Raw genomic sequence first — 16,190 nt, forward strand, 5'->3', positions numbered from 1 at the left:
AATAATTTTTAAAAAAAGAATTAAACTCTATGAGGACAGGGATTTTTCTTTTTCTGTTTTATTCATTACTGTATTCCCAGTGCCTGGCATATGGTAGGAATTCATTAAATGTTTGATGAATTAATTAATATATAATATTCAGACACATTGTATATATTATATATCGTAATGCTTCTACTGCACTAGAAGACTCAGTGAACAAGTCACGTGCTGGCACTGACATACACTGTCACTGTGAGTACAACAAATACAGACTGATCCAAGTGTGTCCTGATGGTGACTCAGATACCAAGAGTGTCTTTGCCATAGGTGATGTGATTTTCTGAAATGATAATTATTGGTTCAGTTCAGAAAAGGAGAACACTCCCAGCATAGCAGAATGGTTATAAGAATGGATTCTGAACCCACACTACCTAGGTTTGAATCTCCTTCTCTGTCATTTGCCATCTGAGTAGCTCGTCACATGATGCCTACATGTTTCATTTCCTCATTTATAAGATGGGAATAATAATCACAATAATTCCTGACTTAGGAGGTTGTTACAAGAATTGGATAAACATTGTTTAGCACATGGAAGCACTAAGTGTTTACTAAATAAATTATTATTCAGTAGTTTCATTCTTGGAAATTAGTGTATTAAACCCATATAAAAGTACTTTATATTTGAATGTAAAACAGTGAAGTTCTAGACTAATAAAGTAATAATCAAGTTTTTTTTTTTTTTTTACCTACCGAATTGTATGAGATACAGGGCAATTGTTGTATGGGACTGTCCCTGTGTGTTGTAGGATGACCAGCATTGCTGGCCCCTGCTCACTAAATTCTAGTAATACCCTTCAATAATCAGGACCACTAAAAGTGCCCCTTGAGGGTCTGTAGATTTTATATACACTTGTTCTAGGTCCACACACTTGTTTTGTGACATTATGAATCATCTAACCAGGTAAGCTCTCTTTCTCATCTAAATCCCCATTGCTCAGTGTCCATCACAGCCTTATAATAGTTAATAAATTCTGGTTTGTGTTACAGTTGAGTGTGTGATATCCCCGCCTTCCTTCCCTCCCTGCCTTTGGACACTCTCCATCCTAGATCTCTCCTGTCAGAGAAACTCTATTTTTAATTTCTCTCCACAAAGGGCATACATGGCTGTTGCTAGGAGCTCTTTGCTCCCTGCATATGTTCTCCCTTATGCTTCCAGAAAGATTCTTCAAATTGGAAGCACTTACTGTGTTTCCATCTACAGTGTGACTGTTACTTATTCACTCAGTGTTCTTCCCAGCTGATGAGTGAGAGGTTCTAGTTTTACCACCCTCCACCACCTGCCTCAGTTTCACCCCACCCCAATTTTTGCCAGGCATTTCTTAAGGAGCCTCTTTTCCATAAGTATTAACACTATTCATTTAAATGGAACATTTTTAAATTGGTTATAAGGAAAAAGATCAACATGTAGTTCTCATGGAATGTTTCTTAGAAATGGTCCTTAAAAGACAAGTAGAATTGAACTGGGTAGGAAAGCGCAGAAAAGTTGTTGTTTGCTAAGCAGAAGAAAAAAATACTAGCAGAGATGCAATGCATGGCATGTTGGGATGGTCAAAACCAGGACTCAGGTTGAAAACTGGAGATAAGATTGGCGTAGTGGAGTTAGCTTATAGAAGTTCTTAGAAGCCACAGTAGAAATGAGATATTTTACCACTTCCTTGTTCTTTGTATTCCCATCTTCCTTGTTTTTCTGTTTGTTTTGGTTGAAGATGTCTCTTGTGGTCCATTAATGGGTGATATTTATCTACCTTCCTTGCCCCCACACGCGCATCCAACAACACTGCCTGTCACCAGCCTAGCTTACGCAGAGCAAGCTATGTCTTGTTAGGATTAGTGTCTAATTCTGAATAGAAATCTGTTTTATTATATATGCTTCTTTGCAAAGCACTGGTAAAGTCTTGTCACTTTTTAAAATGAAACCATATGTAAAATTTTTGGATATTTAATTCTGTTTATGGTCAATGTTCTGATTTGTGTGTTAGTCATCTCCCAGCTAACAGTTTCTTGGCAGGCCGTGCTTAATTCAGTTGTGTGTTTACAGGCTGTTCAGAATACCACGTTGCTTAGAGTTTTTCCACCTCCAGTGTCCAGACGCTTTTTCTGGCTTTCCCAACCTTTCCAACCATTCAGAATCACATTTTAGTGCTGATGTTTGAAGCCATTTCTCTCTTTTCCTTTTTATTTGCCTGATTAATTTCAAATTTGAAGTAATCATATTTTATAGCTTTTTCCTGACCCAGATCAGTGTTTCATCTCATTCTGTGTAACTTCAGAAGGCCCAGAACATAAGATTTATACCAATTTGTGCAGGACCCAAATGTGTGCTGATAGAAGAGAAAGAGTGAACTTTTAACATTTTCATTCCAATACTGTTCCTTTTGGTTCTATTTTTCCCAAGTAGTCATGGTTTTTTTTTTTTTTCATTAAGTACACATTTACAAAAATGGTTTAGCAGTCTTTCTACATACCTCAGCTCTCACAACTCCCTAATCTAATGTTGGCCATGTTCCCTGTTGTCAGAAAACCCATGACTTTACTGCTTTCTCTTCACTAGAGCCCTGCACATTGACCTGGTCCTTAATGAACATGTGCAATCCATCCTCGGCCTCTCACATCCCTGTGTTTTCCTTCAGAGGCCCTTCCTCTCCTTCCCACTGAAGCCACCAGAGTCTTCACGTTCTATCTCTCCAATTAGAACCTGCTCTGATATTTTTTATTCACACTGAGGGACAAATTGGAGGCAACAATTGAAGGTGTTGTCCTTCCCAGGGATGGTCAATTTTTAACAGAACTCAAAGCCTTAAAGTAAAGGATAACAAGCTTTATCTGCTGCTATTAAGAGGAGTTTTGGAGCCTGTCTGCTGCTCTTGGACGCGTACTGTGTATACAGATGCCCAGCAGCCAAGGAGAGGGGCCTGTAAAGATGAAGAGTTATCACGAGCTGTTTCCCAGTTTGTCCTCCTTTAATTAAAATAATTAGAACCTCATCAGTAATGGTGAGACTGCCTCACTGCCCATGGGGAGGTTAGTACTGAAACACCCAAAGAACTCTCTTATAGAGTCCTGCAGAGAGAACTAAAGAATGTTGCTGTAGCCCCTTTAAGTATTCTTTAAAGGTGTTGGGTTTGTTGGGACTCCTAATGGCATGTCACTCCAAATGCTAAAGTATCCAGCCTGTCATTCAGGAGGGGCTTCCTGAATTCAGCTTCAGGCATTCATATCCTATATGATAGTCTTATTCTGGAAATGCTGATAGTTTCCTGGGCCTAGAACTTATTGCCTCCAGAAGAAGGGAGTGAAGAAAAAACCCATTTTGAAGCCATGTAAACCAAATCTAGCCTCTCTTTTCAGTTGGGCTTCAGATGCCATTTCAACCATGGCTCAGAATTCTGAGGTTTTGGAATCAGTCACAGCTTTAGCTTTCCCTCAAAGAACCTGAGTTTACATGCCTAAGTTTTCCATCTCTTCTTGATATTTAAGGTACTAAAGAACTCCAGATACCAGTTTAATCCATAGCGGACACATGGGCTGTAATGACTTCTGCAGGTGGTTTGAGCTATATTAGAGAACCCAGTCTTGATCTTAAACTGTCATCTGGATTCTGAGTTAATCCAGGAAACCAGTTAAAATTAGTAATGTGTATTGCATGTCTCTGATACATGTGTTTTCTATTATTTGGTCTTCTATGCCACAGTGCATGTGCACTCACATGCACACACACATAAACACAAAATCCTTCAGTTTTTCTAAAATGAGGAGAGAGGGACTGCAGTTCCAAAAGGAAATGACTGGTATGGCACCTTGAAATCTGAACTTAGTCATGTGTTCTGAATGAAATGACTGCAAACCTATTAGCAGGATTTTTTTCTTCCATCTCCTACTTTTTGGAAAACACTTTAAAAAGATACATTGGCTAACTTATAGTCATTAAAATTTAATTCTCTAAAGATACACAAATGATTTGTTATTCATTGCAGTGCAGCAGGACTTGTAAAATTGGAGTTAAGCTTCCATAACAATAGTCTTAAAGAATAGGTAGGGTTAGTTAATACACAGTAGCAAGCAGCTGTTCTTCATCTCTGGTAAGACTGGGAAAGAAGGAAATTGGCTCCAAATGTAATAGAAGAGATTTACAAGACTTATAATGGGAAATTTATCATTGATGGAGACTATTTTAAACATTGGAACAGATAAATTACCAATAGAAGTGGATGAATGATGTTTTCCATTAGATTTAAAATAGAATATATCATCTACTCAAAGCACTTAAAACTGATAGATTAGATCTGTCTAGTCATTTTTAACTTTTGAGGGGTCACAGACCTCATTGAGAATGTGATGGACCCTCTCTCCAAGAAAATGCACACACAAATAAAACTTCACATACAATTTCAAGGAACTTACAAACTCCGTAAGTCTGTAAATTTGAGCCTAATTTAGGACACCATGGACTAGATGGTCTCCAAAAGTCTTTTTTGGCTTCCCAAGTGACAATTCCACGGCTCAGTTTTCCCAAACATGACAGTGGAATCTGATGATCAAATGTCACACTTTGGATTTTCTTCCTCCAGATTTATGCTTGACATACACAGCATCAAAGTAAAAAGAAAGGATAATAGAATAGAAGGAATTCTACTTTTGAATTCAATTCTTTGTCCTAGAGAAGCCACATGTCTAATTTTAAAAATCAGTGGTTGGCTCTGTGTCATCATCATCATAGAAAGGCAATACAGAACTATGTCACCAGCAATCTGTCCCTATCCCACACTCAGCTCCAGATTCACAGATGTTAGTGCAACCTCAGACGCCATGTTAACTGCCCGGCATTCTTCCAGGTTCGCACATCTAGCTATATTGCTGTGATTGTTCAGCTGGGCTTGAAAAATATTATCTATTTATAATCTCTCATCAGTTTTATGCCCAAGTTTCATTGACTACAAGTTGGAACATGACCACCCAGCATTACAAATCAGGGAGTAATTTGGTCCTCTCCATAAAATAAAGAGCTTTCATCCTCTTAAGAAGAAAGAATGAAGCATAATATGTGTCTGTGTATTTTAAACTCATGACAGTGAGTTACCCCATATGTGGTAAGCATGATTTTACGTGATTTTCCTGTTTCCTTCTCCAAATACCCTCTAGTTTACCTGCAGGTTCTATAGCACTCCCTTTAATTCCGTATTGGAATTGTATTTGTCTCTTTATACCTGGAATCAGGAACTCTAGAAATAAAGATTGCCTCAATATGAAGGGGAAATCCTAGTGATCTCTGGGAAATATCATAATTGTCAGATGTCTATAATTTGTTGGCAGTCATCACTGTGTTACAAAAAGTGTTACAGTGGGTGGTTCCGAGGACAAACCGAGCGGCACACAGAGAGTTGGAGAATCAAAGTTTATTCACTGGCGGGCTCAGAGGGGTCTCGCCACCAAATTCTGAGCCCCATCTACCCAGTTTTTCCCACTTTTATTAGGTTGGGGTGGTCTAGGGGTGGGGTCTCAGGTGGCTGATGCAATTGCAGAAACCAAGTAATAGGTTAGTATTAGGTTGATGAGGGTCTTCCAAGGGGTGGGGTCTCAGATGGCTGATGCAATTGGTAAACATGATTGCAAAAGCCAGGTAATAGATGGGGGTCTTCGTTATCATTGCCCCCTTTGATGTCCTTATATGTCTATTATAGGGCATCATTTCCCAGTGGGTGATAGCCTCGTAAGGCCATTATGTGAGCTGTTGCTCTCCGGGTTATAGTGGTCTCTGTGAATTTTATAACCACACTTAGTATGTAGGGGTCTATAGTGACAAGGAGGAGAATGGTTATTAGCGGCCCGGCCAGAGGTAGTCATGAAGTCTGTGTCCTAAGTCGAAACCCCAGGTTTTATTCTAATTTCTTGTTTCTTTTCTGAATTTTTTTTTTTTTTTAGTTCCCTGACTTTTGTGTTTATTACTCCTGTCTGATTCATATAGTAGTAGCACTCTTTCCCTAGGAATATACAGGTCTCCCCCTTTTCAGAAGTGAGTAGGTCTAAGGCCCATCTATTTTGTAAGGTTACTGTTGTTAGTGAGTTTAGTTGACTCTGGAGGAATGGTAGGGAATCTGTTACTCGTTTAATGTCTTTATTTAGTTTTTGGGATAACTTGTGGTAGATGTTCAGGGATGTTTTTAGACCATCTACTCCTGCTACTATCCCAGCAGCAATTTCTCCCCCTATGAGGAGCGATGTTAGTAAGGCCCATCTTTTCCAAGTGTTTGGGTGGGGGCTTAGTGCAGCTTCCAGTTGTTGGGTTTTAAAGGTAGAAACATCTGGGGTGAGGAAGACCTGGGTGTAGGTCCTGGTCCAGTTTCCTAGGAGGCACAGGTAGGCAATGTCTCCACAAAGAAAGAATATGCCACCCTGGGAGCAGGGGGCAGTGGCATTACTGGGTAAGGTTTGGTTATTTGTGCAGAGTTCACCTGGTATGAATCCCAATATTTCATTCTCTCCTGAATTAGTAATGCAAGTGCTATTTAGGTGGGAAGTTATGGCTAAGTGGATATTGTATGCTACTGGGCCCACCAGGGATGTTTTGTTTAGGCCTGGGATCAAGATGCTGGAGTTCCAGCCCGGAGGCACAGGGACCCCAATATAGACTCATTTCTGGAGGGGTAAACAGACCCAACATGGAGTATGGTTGGGTAGGGCCTAGAGGGTCATATTGAGGAACTGGGTTATTAGGGGAGAGATTTCCAGGGGTTTAGTGATCTTTCGTATGCCTGTAAGATCTGGCCTCTTATAAGTTGACTCTGTTACTGAGGCTATCTTAATAAGCTGAGTCTTTGTGTCTTGGAGTTGTTGTATTTTAGCCTGGTCGTAGACTCCTCCCCTATTAGACATCTCCCAGTGGGTGTAGTAAGTCCAACAAACTGGTTTGTCTCTTGGGGCTATACAGGTTCGAATATCACCTATAATGGTGCCACTCCAGTATTTCTTTCCCCTGCTGTGGCACACCTGAGCCTCACTATAACATTTATTTGGCATGTAGGTGTGAAACTTTCTATGGACCAGAACCCTCGAGTAATCCCATTAATGGAGGGAATCTAAGTCCTAGCAGGGTAAGTCTCAGGGCAGGCATTATCTGTCTCAGTTGTTAGGGTGAGTGCCCCAACCAGGAGAAGGGTAGGGACTGAGCCAGGAGTAGACATCCTATAATGAGCCAAAATACCACACTTAGAGATGCCCTCTGTGGTGCAGTCCAGTCTCCCAGAGCTACCGAGAAGAGTCCAATCCCCAGTAAGGTCGCTACAACCCCAATGAGGGCCAGGGCCAGTGGTCCCATTTATTCCTGTTCAGTCCTGGGTGTGGTTGTCCTTGTTGGGAGACGGTTAAGCTGGATCTTTAGTGGGTTCTGCTGGTCCTGACGTGTAGTCCAGAGATCATTTCATTGTCTGGTTTAGCCTTTTTTACCCAGGAGTGATGGATCCACGGAGTGATAACTGCAATTTTAATAGCAGTAGGGGTAACTAGTATTACAGTATGGGGACCCTTCCAGGTGGGCTCTAGGGGTGTCCTTTTCCAATCTTTTACCCAGACTGCATCCCCAGGTTGGTGGGGGTGGACAGGGAGACCCAAGGCAATAGGGTTTTTTTTCTAGGACAGTATGGTGGATATGGCGCATAGTTGTGGCTAAGGCTTGGAGGTGTGTGTTTCTATTTAATTCCCCTAATTGTCTAATGTCTCCCCTTAATCGCTTGATGAGTGGGGGAGGTCTACCGAACAGGATTTTAAAGGGTGAATATGCTGTGGGCCCCCGTGTGCACCTGACCCTGAACAGGGCTAGGCTTAGCATGTCTACCCAGGGTAATTGTGTTTCCTGACTTAATTTCGCTAGAGTGGTCTTGAGGGCCTGGTTCATGCACTCTACTTTCTCTGAGCTCTGTGGTCTGTAGGCAGTATGTAGTTTCCATTTGATTCCTAGTACTTTTTTGAGGGTTTGTATGATCTCTGCGGTGAAGCTTGGTCTGTTGTCACTACCAAAGGAGAGTGGTACACCGTACCTGGGGATGATTTCTCTTAATAGAAACTTTGCCACTTCCCTAGCCTTTTCGGTCCGGGTAGGGACTGCCTTGACCCAGCCTGAGAAGGTGCATATCACTACCAGCAGGTATTTATAGTCCCAACATGGTTTTACTTCTGTGAAATCAATTTCTACATCCTTGAATGGAGAGGTTCCGGTGTACTGAATTCCTGGGGCGGGTCTCGTCCTTACCGCTGCATTGTGTCTAGTGCAGGTCTGGCAGCGGGCACTGACTGCTGCAGCGATAGATGGAAGTTTGGTGATGTGGTAGTATCGGGCGAGTAGCTGCGTGAGGGCTGTTTTCCTCAAGTGAGTCAGATTATGATGTCGTGAGACAATGGGGTATGCTAGTTTATTGGGGATAAAGATGTTATGGTTCCATAGGTGCCACCACCCGTCTGCGTCCTTCTTGGCCTTCTCCTGCTCTGCCCTCTGGTTCTCTTCTGGAGTATATTTTGGTTTTTTGAGCCACTCGGGTGCTAACAAGATTTGGCACTGGGTTGGAGTGTTGTCCTCTCAACATCCTTGGCTTGCTGCATTTTTGGTGCCCTTGACAGTAGATGACCACAGTTTCTTTTGGCTCCCAAACTGCCTCCAGCAGTTGGAGGATTTTCTCCCTATTTTTGATCTCCTTTCCACCTGCAGTCAGCAGTCCCCTCTCCCTGTATATTGCCCTGGATACGTATTGTGGCAAACGCATACTTAGAGTCTGTGTATGTTTGCCTTCTTACCCCGGGCATGTCTGAGGGCTTGGATGAGGGTCCATAGCTCTGCCCTGTGCGCCGACCACCCTTGGGGCAAAAGAGCTGACATGATGACTCATCAACTGTGGTGACTGCGAAGCCCACCAGTCGTTTCCCATTCTGGACAAAACTACTGCCATCCGTGTAGAGCTCTAAGTCCGGTGCTGGTAGAGGACTATCTTTCAGATCTGGCCGGCTGGCATAGACCTCCTCTACCGCCTAAGTGCAGTCATGGTCTCGGGGCCCTGGCTCAGTGGGTAGGAGGGTGGCAGGATTCAAGGTCCGCACAGTCTCCAGGGTGACCCGCGGATTTTCGCACAGTAGTCCTTGGTATTGCACTAACCGGTTGCTTGAGAGCCACCAGTGCCCTGAGGTGTTTATTAGAGATATTACTGTATGAGGGACTCTCACACGGAGGTTTTGTTCCAGTGTGAGTTTGCCTGCTTCCTTGACTAGCAGGACGGTGGCCGCCACTGTGTGGAGGCAAGGTGGCCATCCTGCCGCTACCGGATCTAATTGTTTTGACAAGTAAGCCACTGGTCTCTGCCACGGGCCCACAGTTTGAGTCAAAACCCCTAGAGCCACTTGTTTCTTCTCGTGTACAAACAGGTTAAAGTCTTTGGTGAGGTCCGGTAGCCCTAATGTGGGGGCTCTTTTCAGTAAGTCTTTTATTTACTGGAAAACCCTTTCCTGACTCTTGGCCCATCCAAATTCTTTTGTTTTGGGGCCCGTGTAGGACTTCATACAGAGGCTTGGCCTTTAGGGAGAACCCTGAGATACAGATGCGGCAGAATCTGGCTGCGCCAAGGAATTCCCTGAGTTGTCTCCATCTGTTTGGCCTGGGAATTGTACAGATGGTGTGCTTACGCTCATGTCCCAGTGTCCGGCGGCCCTGAGTGATGTGAAAACTGAGGTACTTTACCTGTTGCCTGCAGATCTGTGCCTTTTCCCAGGAGACTTTGTATCCTTTGTCAGTGAGCAGTTGAAGCAGGCACTGGGTTCCCCGTCAACAGTCTTCTCTGGTTGGGCTCACTAGAAGGAGGTGATTGACATACTGTAGAAGTGTGTAGCAGGTTTCTTCTCATGGAAAGGAGATGAGGTCAGTGGCTAGAGCCTCCCCAAATAGAGTTGGTGAATTTTTTAATCCCTGTGGTAGTCGAGTCCAGGTGAGCTGAGTTTTCCTTCCAGTCTGAGGATCCTCCCACTCTAAGGCAAACAGGGGCTGGCTCTTTGGAGCGAGCCACATGCAGAACAAGGCATCCTTTAAGGCCAGGCAGGAGAACCAGGCAGCATCAGGAAGAATGAGGCCCAGGAGGGTGTGTGGATTCAGTACCACTGGGTGGAAAGTCACTGTAGCCTCATTAATCAGTCACAAGTCTTGGACAGGCCGGTATCCACCTCCGTTGGGCTTTTTGACTGGCAGGAGGGTAGTGTTCCATGGGGATTGGCGCTCCAGCAAAATCCCCTCCCACTTGAGCCTATCGATGTGTTCCTGAATTCCTTCTTGAGCCTTCTTGGGACTGGGGTACTGTCATCTCCTGGTCGGTTGGGCTCCCGGTTTTATCTCGTTCACCAGGGGTGTATGTTGGTGTGTAAGAACGGGCGGGGGAGGGGGTTGTCCTCCACCCATACCAACGGAAAATCCTGCTGGAAGTCAGGCAGGTTTTGTTCCTCTTTGGCTTCATCATCATATAGCTGCCATTCTGACTCCCGAGGCAGGGTGACCACCATTATGAGAGTCTCTGGGGCACCAAATGTGAGACTTGCAGTCCCTTCTGCGTGGAAGGTGATCTGGGCTTCCAGTTTGCTCAGCAGATCTCGACCTAGGAGGGGAACGGGGGAGTCAGGTATGTATAGGAATTCATGTCTTATCTGGTGGCCCCCCATCTGGCATATTTGGGATTGGCAGAAGCGTTGAGCTACTCAAGTTTCAGTGGCTCCCACAATGGTGGTTTCCTGCTTTGTAAGTGGAGCCACTAGGGTTGTTACCACCGAGTGTTCTGCCCCAGTGTCCACCATGAATGTTATTGGTCAGCCCCCTACTTCCATTATGACTGTAGGCTCCCGGTGGCCAAGAGTCAGGGAACCCAGCCAGTCCTATTCTAAGTTGACTCCAGTGAGACCAATGAGATCCTGGGTCTCCAGCTCCTGCTGGAAGCCCCTGGGCAAGTTTCTGTTTGGCAGTGGATGGTTTCTCTTGTTGGAGCATTTATACTTCCAGTGACCAATCCTCTTACAATAGGCACACTGGTCAGGCTTCAGGGTCCCTTGTCTTGGGGGTCCTCCTTCCCGTGGTGGGCCAGGTCTCTTGGCTGGGTCAGGTTTTCCGAGGGCAGTGGCCAGGAGAGTGGCTTTCTATTTCATTTTCTTGTCATTCTCCCTCTGGACAGTCTGGTCTCAATTAACATAGACTTTCTGGGCCACGTCTGTCAGCTGTGTGATGTTCATTCCTGCAAACCCCTCAAGTTTTTGGAGTTTCCGTTGGATATCAGTTTAGGACTGTCCAACAAATGTAGCATTCACCTCATTTTCAGCCGCCTCTGGGTCAAAGGGTGTGTAGACTTAGTGGGCCTCACAAAGGTACTCAGAATTCGCTCAGTGATTCCTCTGGCTTCTGGGTGATCAGAGAGACTTTGTTTGTGTTGGTTGGTTTTCTGGCTCCCTCCTAGACCCCATGGAGGAGAACTTCCCAAGACCTTCTGATTGCCTCGCGTCTGGGAATTGAAATCCCAGTCCTGGTTGGTCTCAGGTGCTGTTCTCTGTGCCCACTGCTCGATGTCCATAGTCCCTGCCGGAGCCTAGTCCTGGAGCCACCTCCAGGTCCCAGCTACAATCAGGCGTCGTTCTTCTGTGTTAAAAAGAGTCAGAAGGAGCTGGCAGCAGTTTTCCCAAGTGGGTTGGTGGGTCTGAAAGATGGATTCCAGGAGGTTAACGAGGGCCTGAGGTTTTTTGGAGTATGGCAGAGGGTGGTGCTTCCAATTCAGAAGGTCAGTGGTAGAGAAGGGCTGGTAGTACAGGACTGGCTGCCCTGGCTGAATGGACCCATCGTCTGTAACCTGCATTGGACCTCACACCTCACGCAGGGGCATCTGGAGGGCCGAAGTTGGGGCCTGAGCTGACTGTAGCCGGCGAGTGATGGGAGTGCTGGCACCTGGTTGGTCTGGATCTGGTGGCGGGGAGACTGATGGTGGTGAGGTGTCTGGTGGATTCGGTGGTACTTCAGGAGGTGTCATGCTAGGGTGGTAGGGTGGTGGTGGTAGATCCTTTTCAGGAGCTTCCTGATAGATGGGTTTGGACAGTTTGGAGTCTCTGGTCCTTTGGGACACAAAAATCCTGCTCTGTCCCTTATTAGCACAGAACCAGACCCAAGGGGGCATCCTCTGAGCAATCTCTGGCCATGAATCTATGTAAGAGAATTGGTCGGGGTTGCTGGGAGTCCCGGTCACGACTCCCCAAACTGCTCACGTGGTGGGGAAGTCTGAGGTTCCTGTTGCAGGCCAGTCAACCCCGAATGTGAGCCATTCGTGTTCACAGAGGGTCCTAAGTCAACGGGGACTCAGTGTGACACTATAATCTCCTGTGAAACCCTTCTTGAAGTTCTTTAACATGCATTTAAGGACTGTAGGCTTAGATTCTACGCTACCCATCCTAGACCTTTGAACAGTGTCGCAGCTTAACAGACAAAGCAGGAGGCGACACTCCTGCTGCGACACTGTTAAGCTGTGACACTGTTCTCTCAGGTGTCTGCCTGGCTGCGTCCCTCGCAGGAACTTAGGCACATCTTGGCTAAGGTGTGCCCTTATAAACCCCAGGCCTGGTCACTCCCTTTAGGGGAGTGAATCACCATTATACTGTACAATGACAACATAGAACTGCAGGTGAGGACCCACTCAGGTTCTGTAGCCATAGCAGTGGAACCACAGTCACTCGTCACTCACTCACTCAGACAGGCAGAGGTTACACATTCCCGCCCTGAGAATTCCCTGCACTCAGGAGGTGATCAAGCTCCTCTTCTGTCCTCTGACGGGCCTGACTCGGACAGGTCCCAGGACCTTACCTGGTCCGATGCCTCCAGACTTGATTTCACTTGTCCCTCCGGCATGTCTGGGTGAGTTTGGGACCCCATGGCCAGCAGGAGCCCCCAAGGAGCGAAGATATTCAACAAAATGGCGGTTGGCGCCGGTTTGCTTCTGTCACCGAGGTCCCGCCGGCTGCCACAGCCGTCCCAAACCAGTGGCTTCAAGGGGCCAGCACAGTCGGTTTCCAGTCAGGGAACCAAAATGTTACAGCAAGTGTTACAGTGGGTAGTTCCGAGTGGCACACGGAGAGTCGGAGAATCAAGGTTTATTCGCTAGCAGGTTCAGAGAGGTCTCGCCACCAAATTCTGAGCCCCGTCTACCTATTTTTTTTCACTTTTATTAGGTTGGGGTGGTCCGGGGGTGGAGTCTCAGGTGGCCGATGCAATTGCAGAAGCCAGGTAATAGGTTAGTATTAGGGTGATGAGGGTCTTCCAAGGGGTGGGGTCTCAGGTGGCTGATACAATTGGTAAACATAATTGCAGAAGCCAGGTAATAGATGGGGGTCTTCCTTATCAACTGTACCTCAAGCTCCTAAAACAAATTCTTAACTTCACAGCTCGGAGTATCTTAATGAAGTTATAAACATTACTGATGAATAGGAGCTAAGCAGACTTGGCCAAGGGCTCCTTACTATTCACCTGGTATGTTGGTCCTTTCGACAATTGTTTGTTCCCATTTATTCTTCCCTGTGCTCCCCACGAAAAACCACTTCTGTTCCAGTTGCCTCAGTCATGGTAATACACTGCATGGAAAGCATATAAGACATGCAATGTCTATGGACAGATACTCTGTAATGTTACCTCTGGCTGTTGCTTGAGCCCTTATTAGTCAATGAAGGTTGTTTGGTAACTAGTACTGGGAAGAGGACAAGCCATCCAAGTACCCAGCCATGCTGTATCTCTGCTTAATGACTGATAAAGTACCATTAAAGGACATTGATGTCTTTCTGGGACTGAAGTTTGAGGCAGAGAGGCACGTTGTGTTGAATATTTATCCTTTGTGTATATTCCTCTTTGCAGAGAATGTGATCAATGGGCAGGATTACGAAGTGATGATGCAGATTGACTGTCAGGTGATGGACACCAGGATCCTCCACATCAAAAGCTCCTCAGTTCCTCCCTACCTCCGAGATCAGCAGAGGAATCAAACCAACACCTTCTTTGGTTCCCCTCCAGCAGCCACGGAGGCAACCCACGTTGTCAGCACCATCCCTGAGTCATTACAATAGTACCTGCGGCTAGATTGGAAAACTAAGAGTGGTACCCTGCCAAACTGAAGAGTGGGTGAGAGAAGTGCTGCTTTTTCTGCCTTCTTGGTGACAGGTAGAGAGAGAGAAAAAAAGCTGCTGCTCTGTTTTTCACCATCTACCCAACTACTTGAAATCACTGGGATTTAGACACAAGAGAACAGCATTTCTTCAGTGGCAAATGTAACCCTGCATCCTCCAGCGTTACCTACTGTGTATTTTTTCCCTGTACCTTTCTAAACTGCTATACCCTTTATATTTGTTTTGTGTTTAAATGGTGGTCTTCTTTCAAATAAGATCCATCTCCCCTTTTTGCCACTTTACTTATTGATGCAGTAAAGTGAATTTTATTTAAAGCTATACAGTGCACAGATGTTTAGATGGTTTCCACTGACTGGATTTTTCGTTCATTTAATGCAAACCCATTCTGGATAGTGTGCTTATTTGAGAAGACAGATTTCAAAACCATAACAGCCAAAAACACTCTAAAAAGAGACAAAACAATTTGGAGCCTTAGGTAAAAGGGAAAACTCCCTGTTGGTAAAGTTTATCTTTTCTTGGGATTTGTGGTTCATACCTGAACGAATAACTGTGTTGAGGGTTGGGGTGGGTAGCAAATTTATGAGAATGAAATGGAAGGGAAGGGGCAGTAGTGGAGTTTTAAGAGAAGAGATAGCTCCATTAATACATATGTTTAAAAGATTGAAAGTTTGATGCAATTATAGTTTAAGATTAACTCCACAGTTACCGCCTGAGGACTCTAGACCACAAAGTATTAGCACACATACTTAAGTCTTCCCTTTACTAATCTGGTGCAGGGCCTCATGGGCCACAGGATAGATCCTTCATTTTCATTGTGAGTCCCCCCCCCACCACACATCTTCTATTAATATGATACCAAATTCAGCTGAAGACCATGGACTTCAGACCGAAGCAAGGCAAAAGCTTTTTCTTTTGAGAATTAACAAGTATTTATTCCTTAAAGCAATACAGACAGACAGGCAAGGTTGGATTCCTGCTGAGAGAGTGCATCCCATAATGTGGCAATAATTTTCAGTTTTTTCAGTAAAAAGACAAGGAAGGAATTAACTCTTTTGTCCTCCCATGGTAAAAACAAAAAGAAAAAAAAATACACTTATATTTTACTGTACTTTGCCTACTTTCTTCACCATAGTAGACAAATTATGTTTCATTTGATGATTGCACAGAAGTGGATCTCAGGTAGTGATGTCCTCTGTGATGTTATCCCTTCAGTTTCTAAAGTGAGTCTTCCTCCCTCTCTTTCTACAAAACTTTTCAACTGCTCAATAGAACTCATTCTACAAACACTGCTTCTCATCCCAACAGACTTGCCTTTGTCAGATTTCTCTCCTTTCCTTTCCACACTATATCAATCAATTCCTCTTCCTCCTGGCAAGAAAGGGAAAAGGAAATCATATCAACCCACAAGGGTTACATGCAGCCAGTTAGTTTTCTGCCTGTGAAATTAGGCCTGGCTCCTGAATAAATTTAAAGAATCACCAACATTTCTAACTCTCTGGACAGGTGCCTCTCTGCCCAAGCCAGTTAGATGCTTTCCAAGGAAATCAGTTTAACTTTTGTGAAGGGGGAAAAAGAGGGGCTCTATTGTTCTATTGCCTGTGAATCTGGAGTTTGAAAAGTGCTAGTTAACCTTCCTCTTTATCCACATTACAAGCCATTTTAGTTTCAGTACAGTACTCCCCTCTGATTGGCTAGTGTGGGTCATTGTCAGACCAGAACATTTTCCCTGGGGACCATTTTTCTAATGGGTGCCAAGGAATCAAAAGAAAATGCCTAGAAGACCTTAAGGGGACTGGACAGTCTTCTCACGGGGATATCTTCTCCTGGCCCTGCTCCTCTCATTCTGTAATGTGAATTAGCCCAACAGGAAGCTGTGACCGCGGCCAGTAGGCAGTGGCAACATGGTCATCCCAGCTGCTGATATTCTGCTGGAACTCCGTGCTTATCACAGTAGACAGAAATACAGTATGTGTGCGGTGATTATGAAG

General features: G+C 44.8%; 1 protein-coding gene across 1 annotated transcript in view; it reads left to right on the plus strand.

The window, feature by feature from the left end:
• Positions 1 to 14,520, plus strand: part of ATF6 (activating transcription factor 6) — a 193,348-nt gene extending 178,828 nt beyond the window's left edge. Inside the window, exon 17 of the mRNA XM_045546533.1 lies at positions 13,934 to 14,520. Within this exon, the coding sequence (XP_045402489.1) occupies positions 13,934 to 14,142 (209 nt within the window). The 3' untranslated portion in view covers positions 14,143 to 14,520. The remainder of the gene's footprint in view (positions 1 to 13,933) is intronic.
• Positions 14,521 to 16,190: the final 1,670 nt, after the last annotated feature.

This window comes from Lemur catta, chromosome 3 (assembly GCF_020740605.2).
Source record: "Lemur catta isolate mLemCat1 chromosome 3, mLemCat1.pri, whole genome shotgun sequence".
Classification (NCBI taxonomy): Eukaryota; Metazoa; Chordata; class Mammalia; order Primates; family Lemuridae; genus Lemur; species Lemur catta.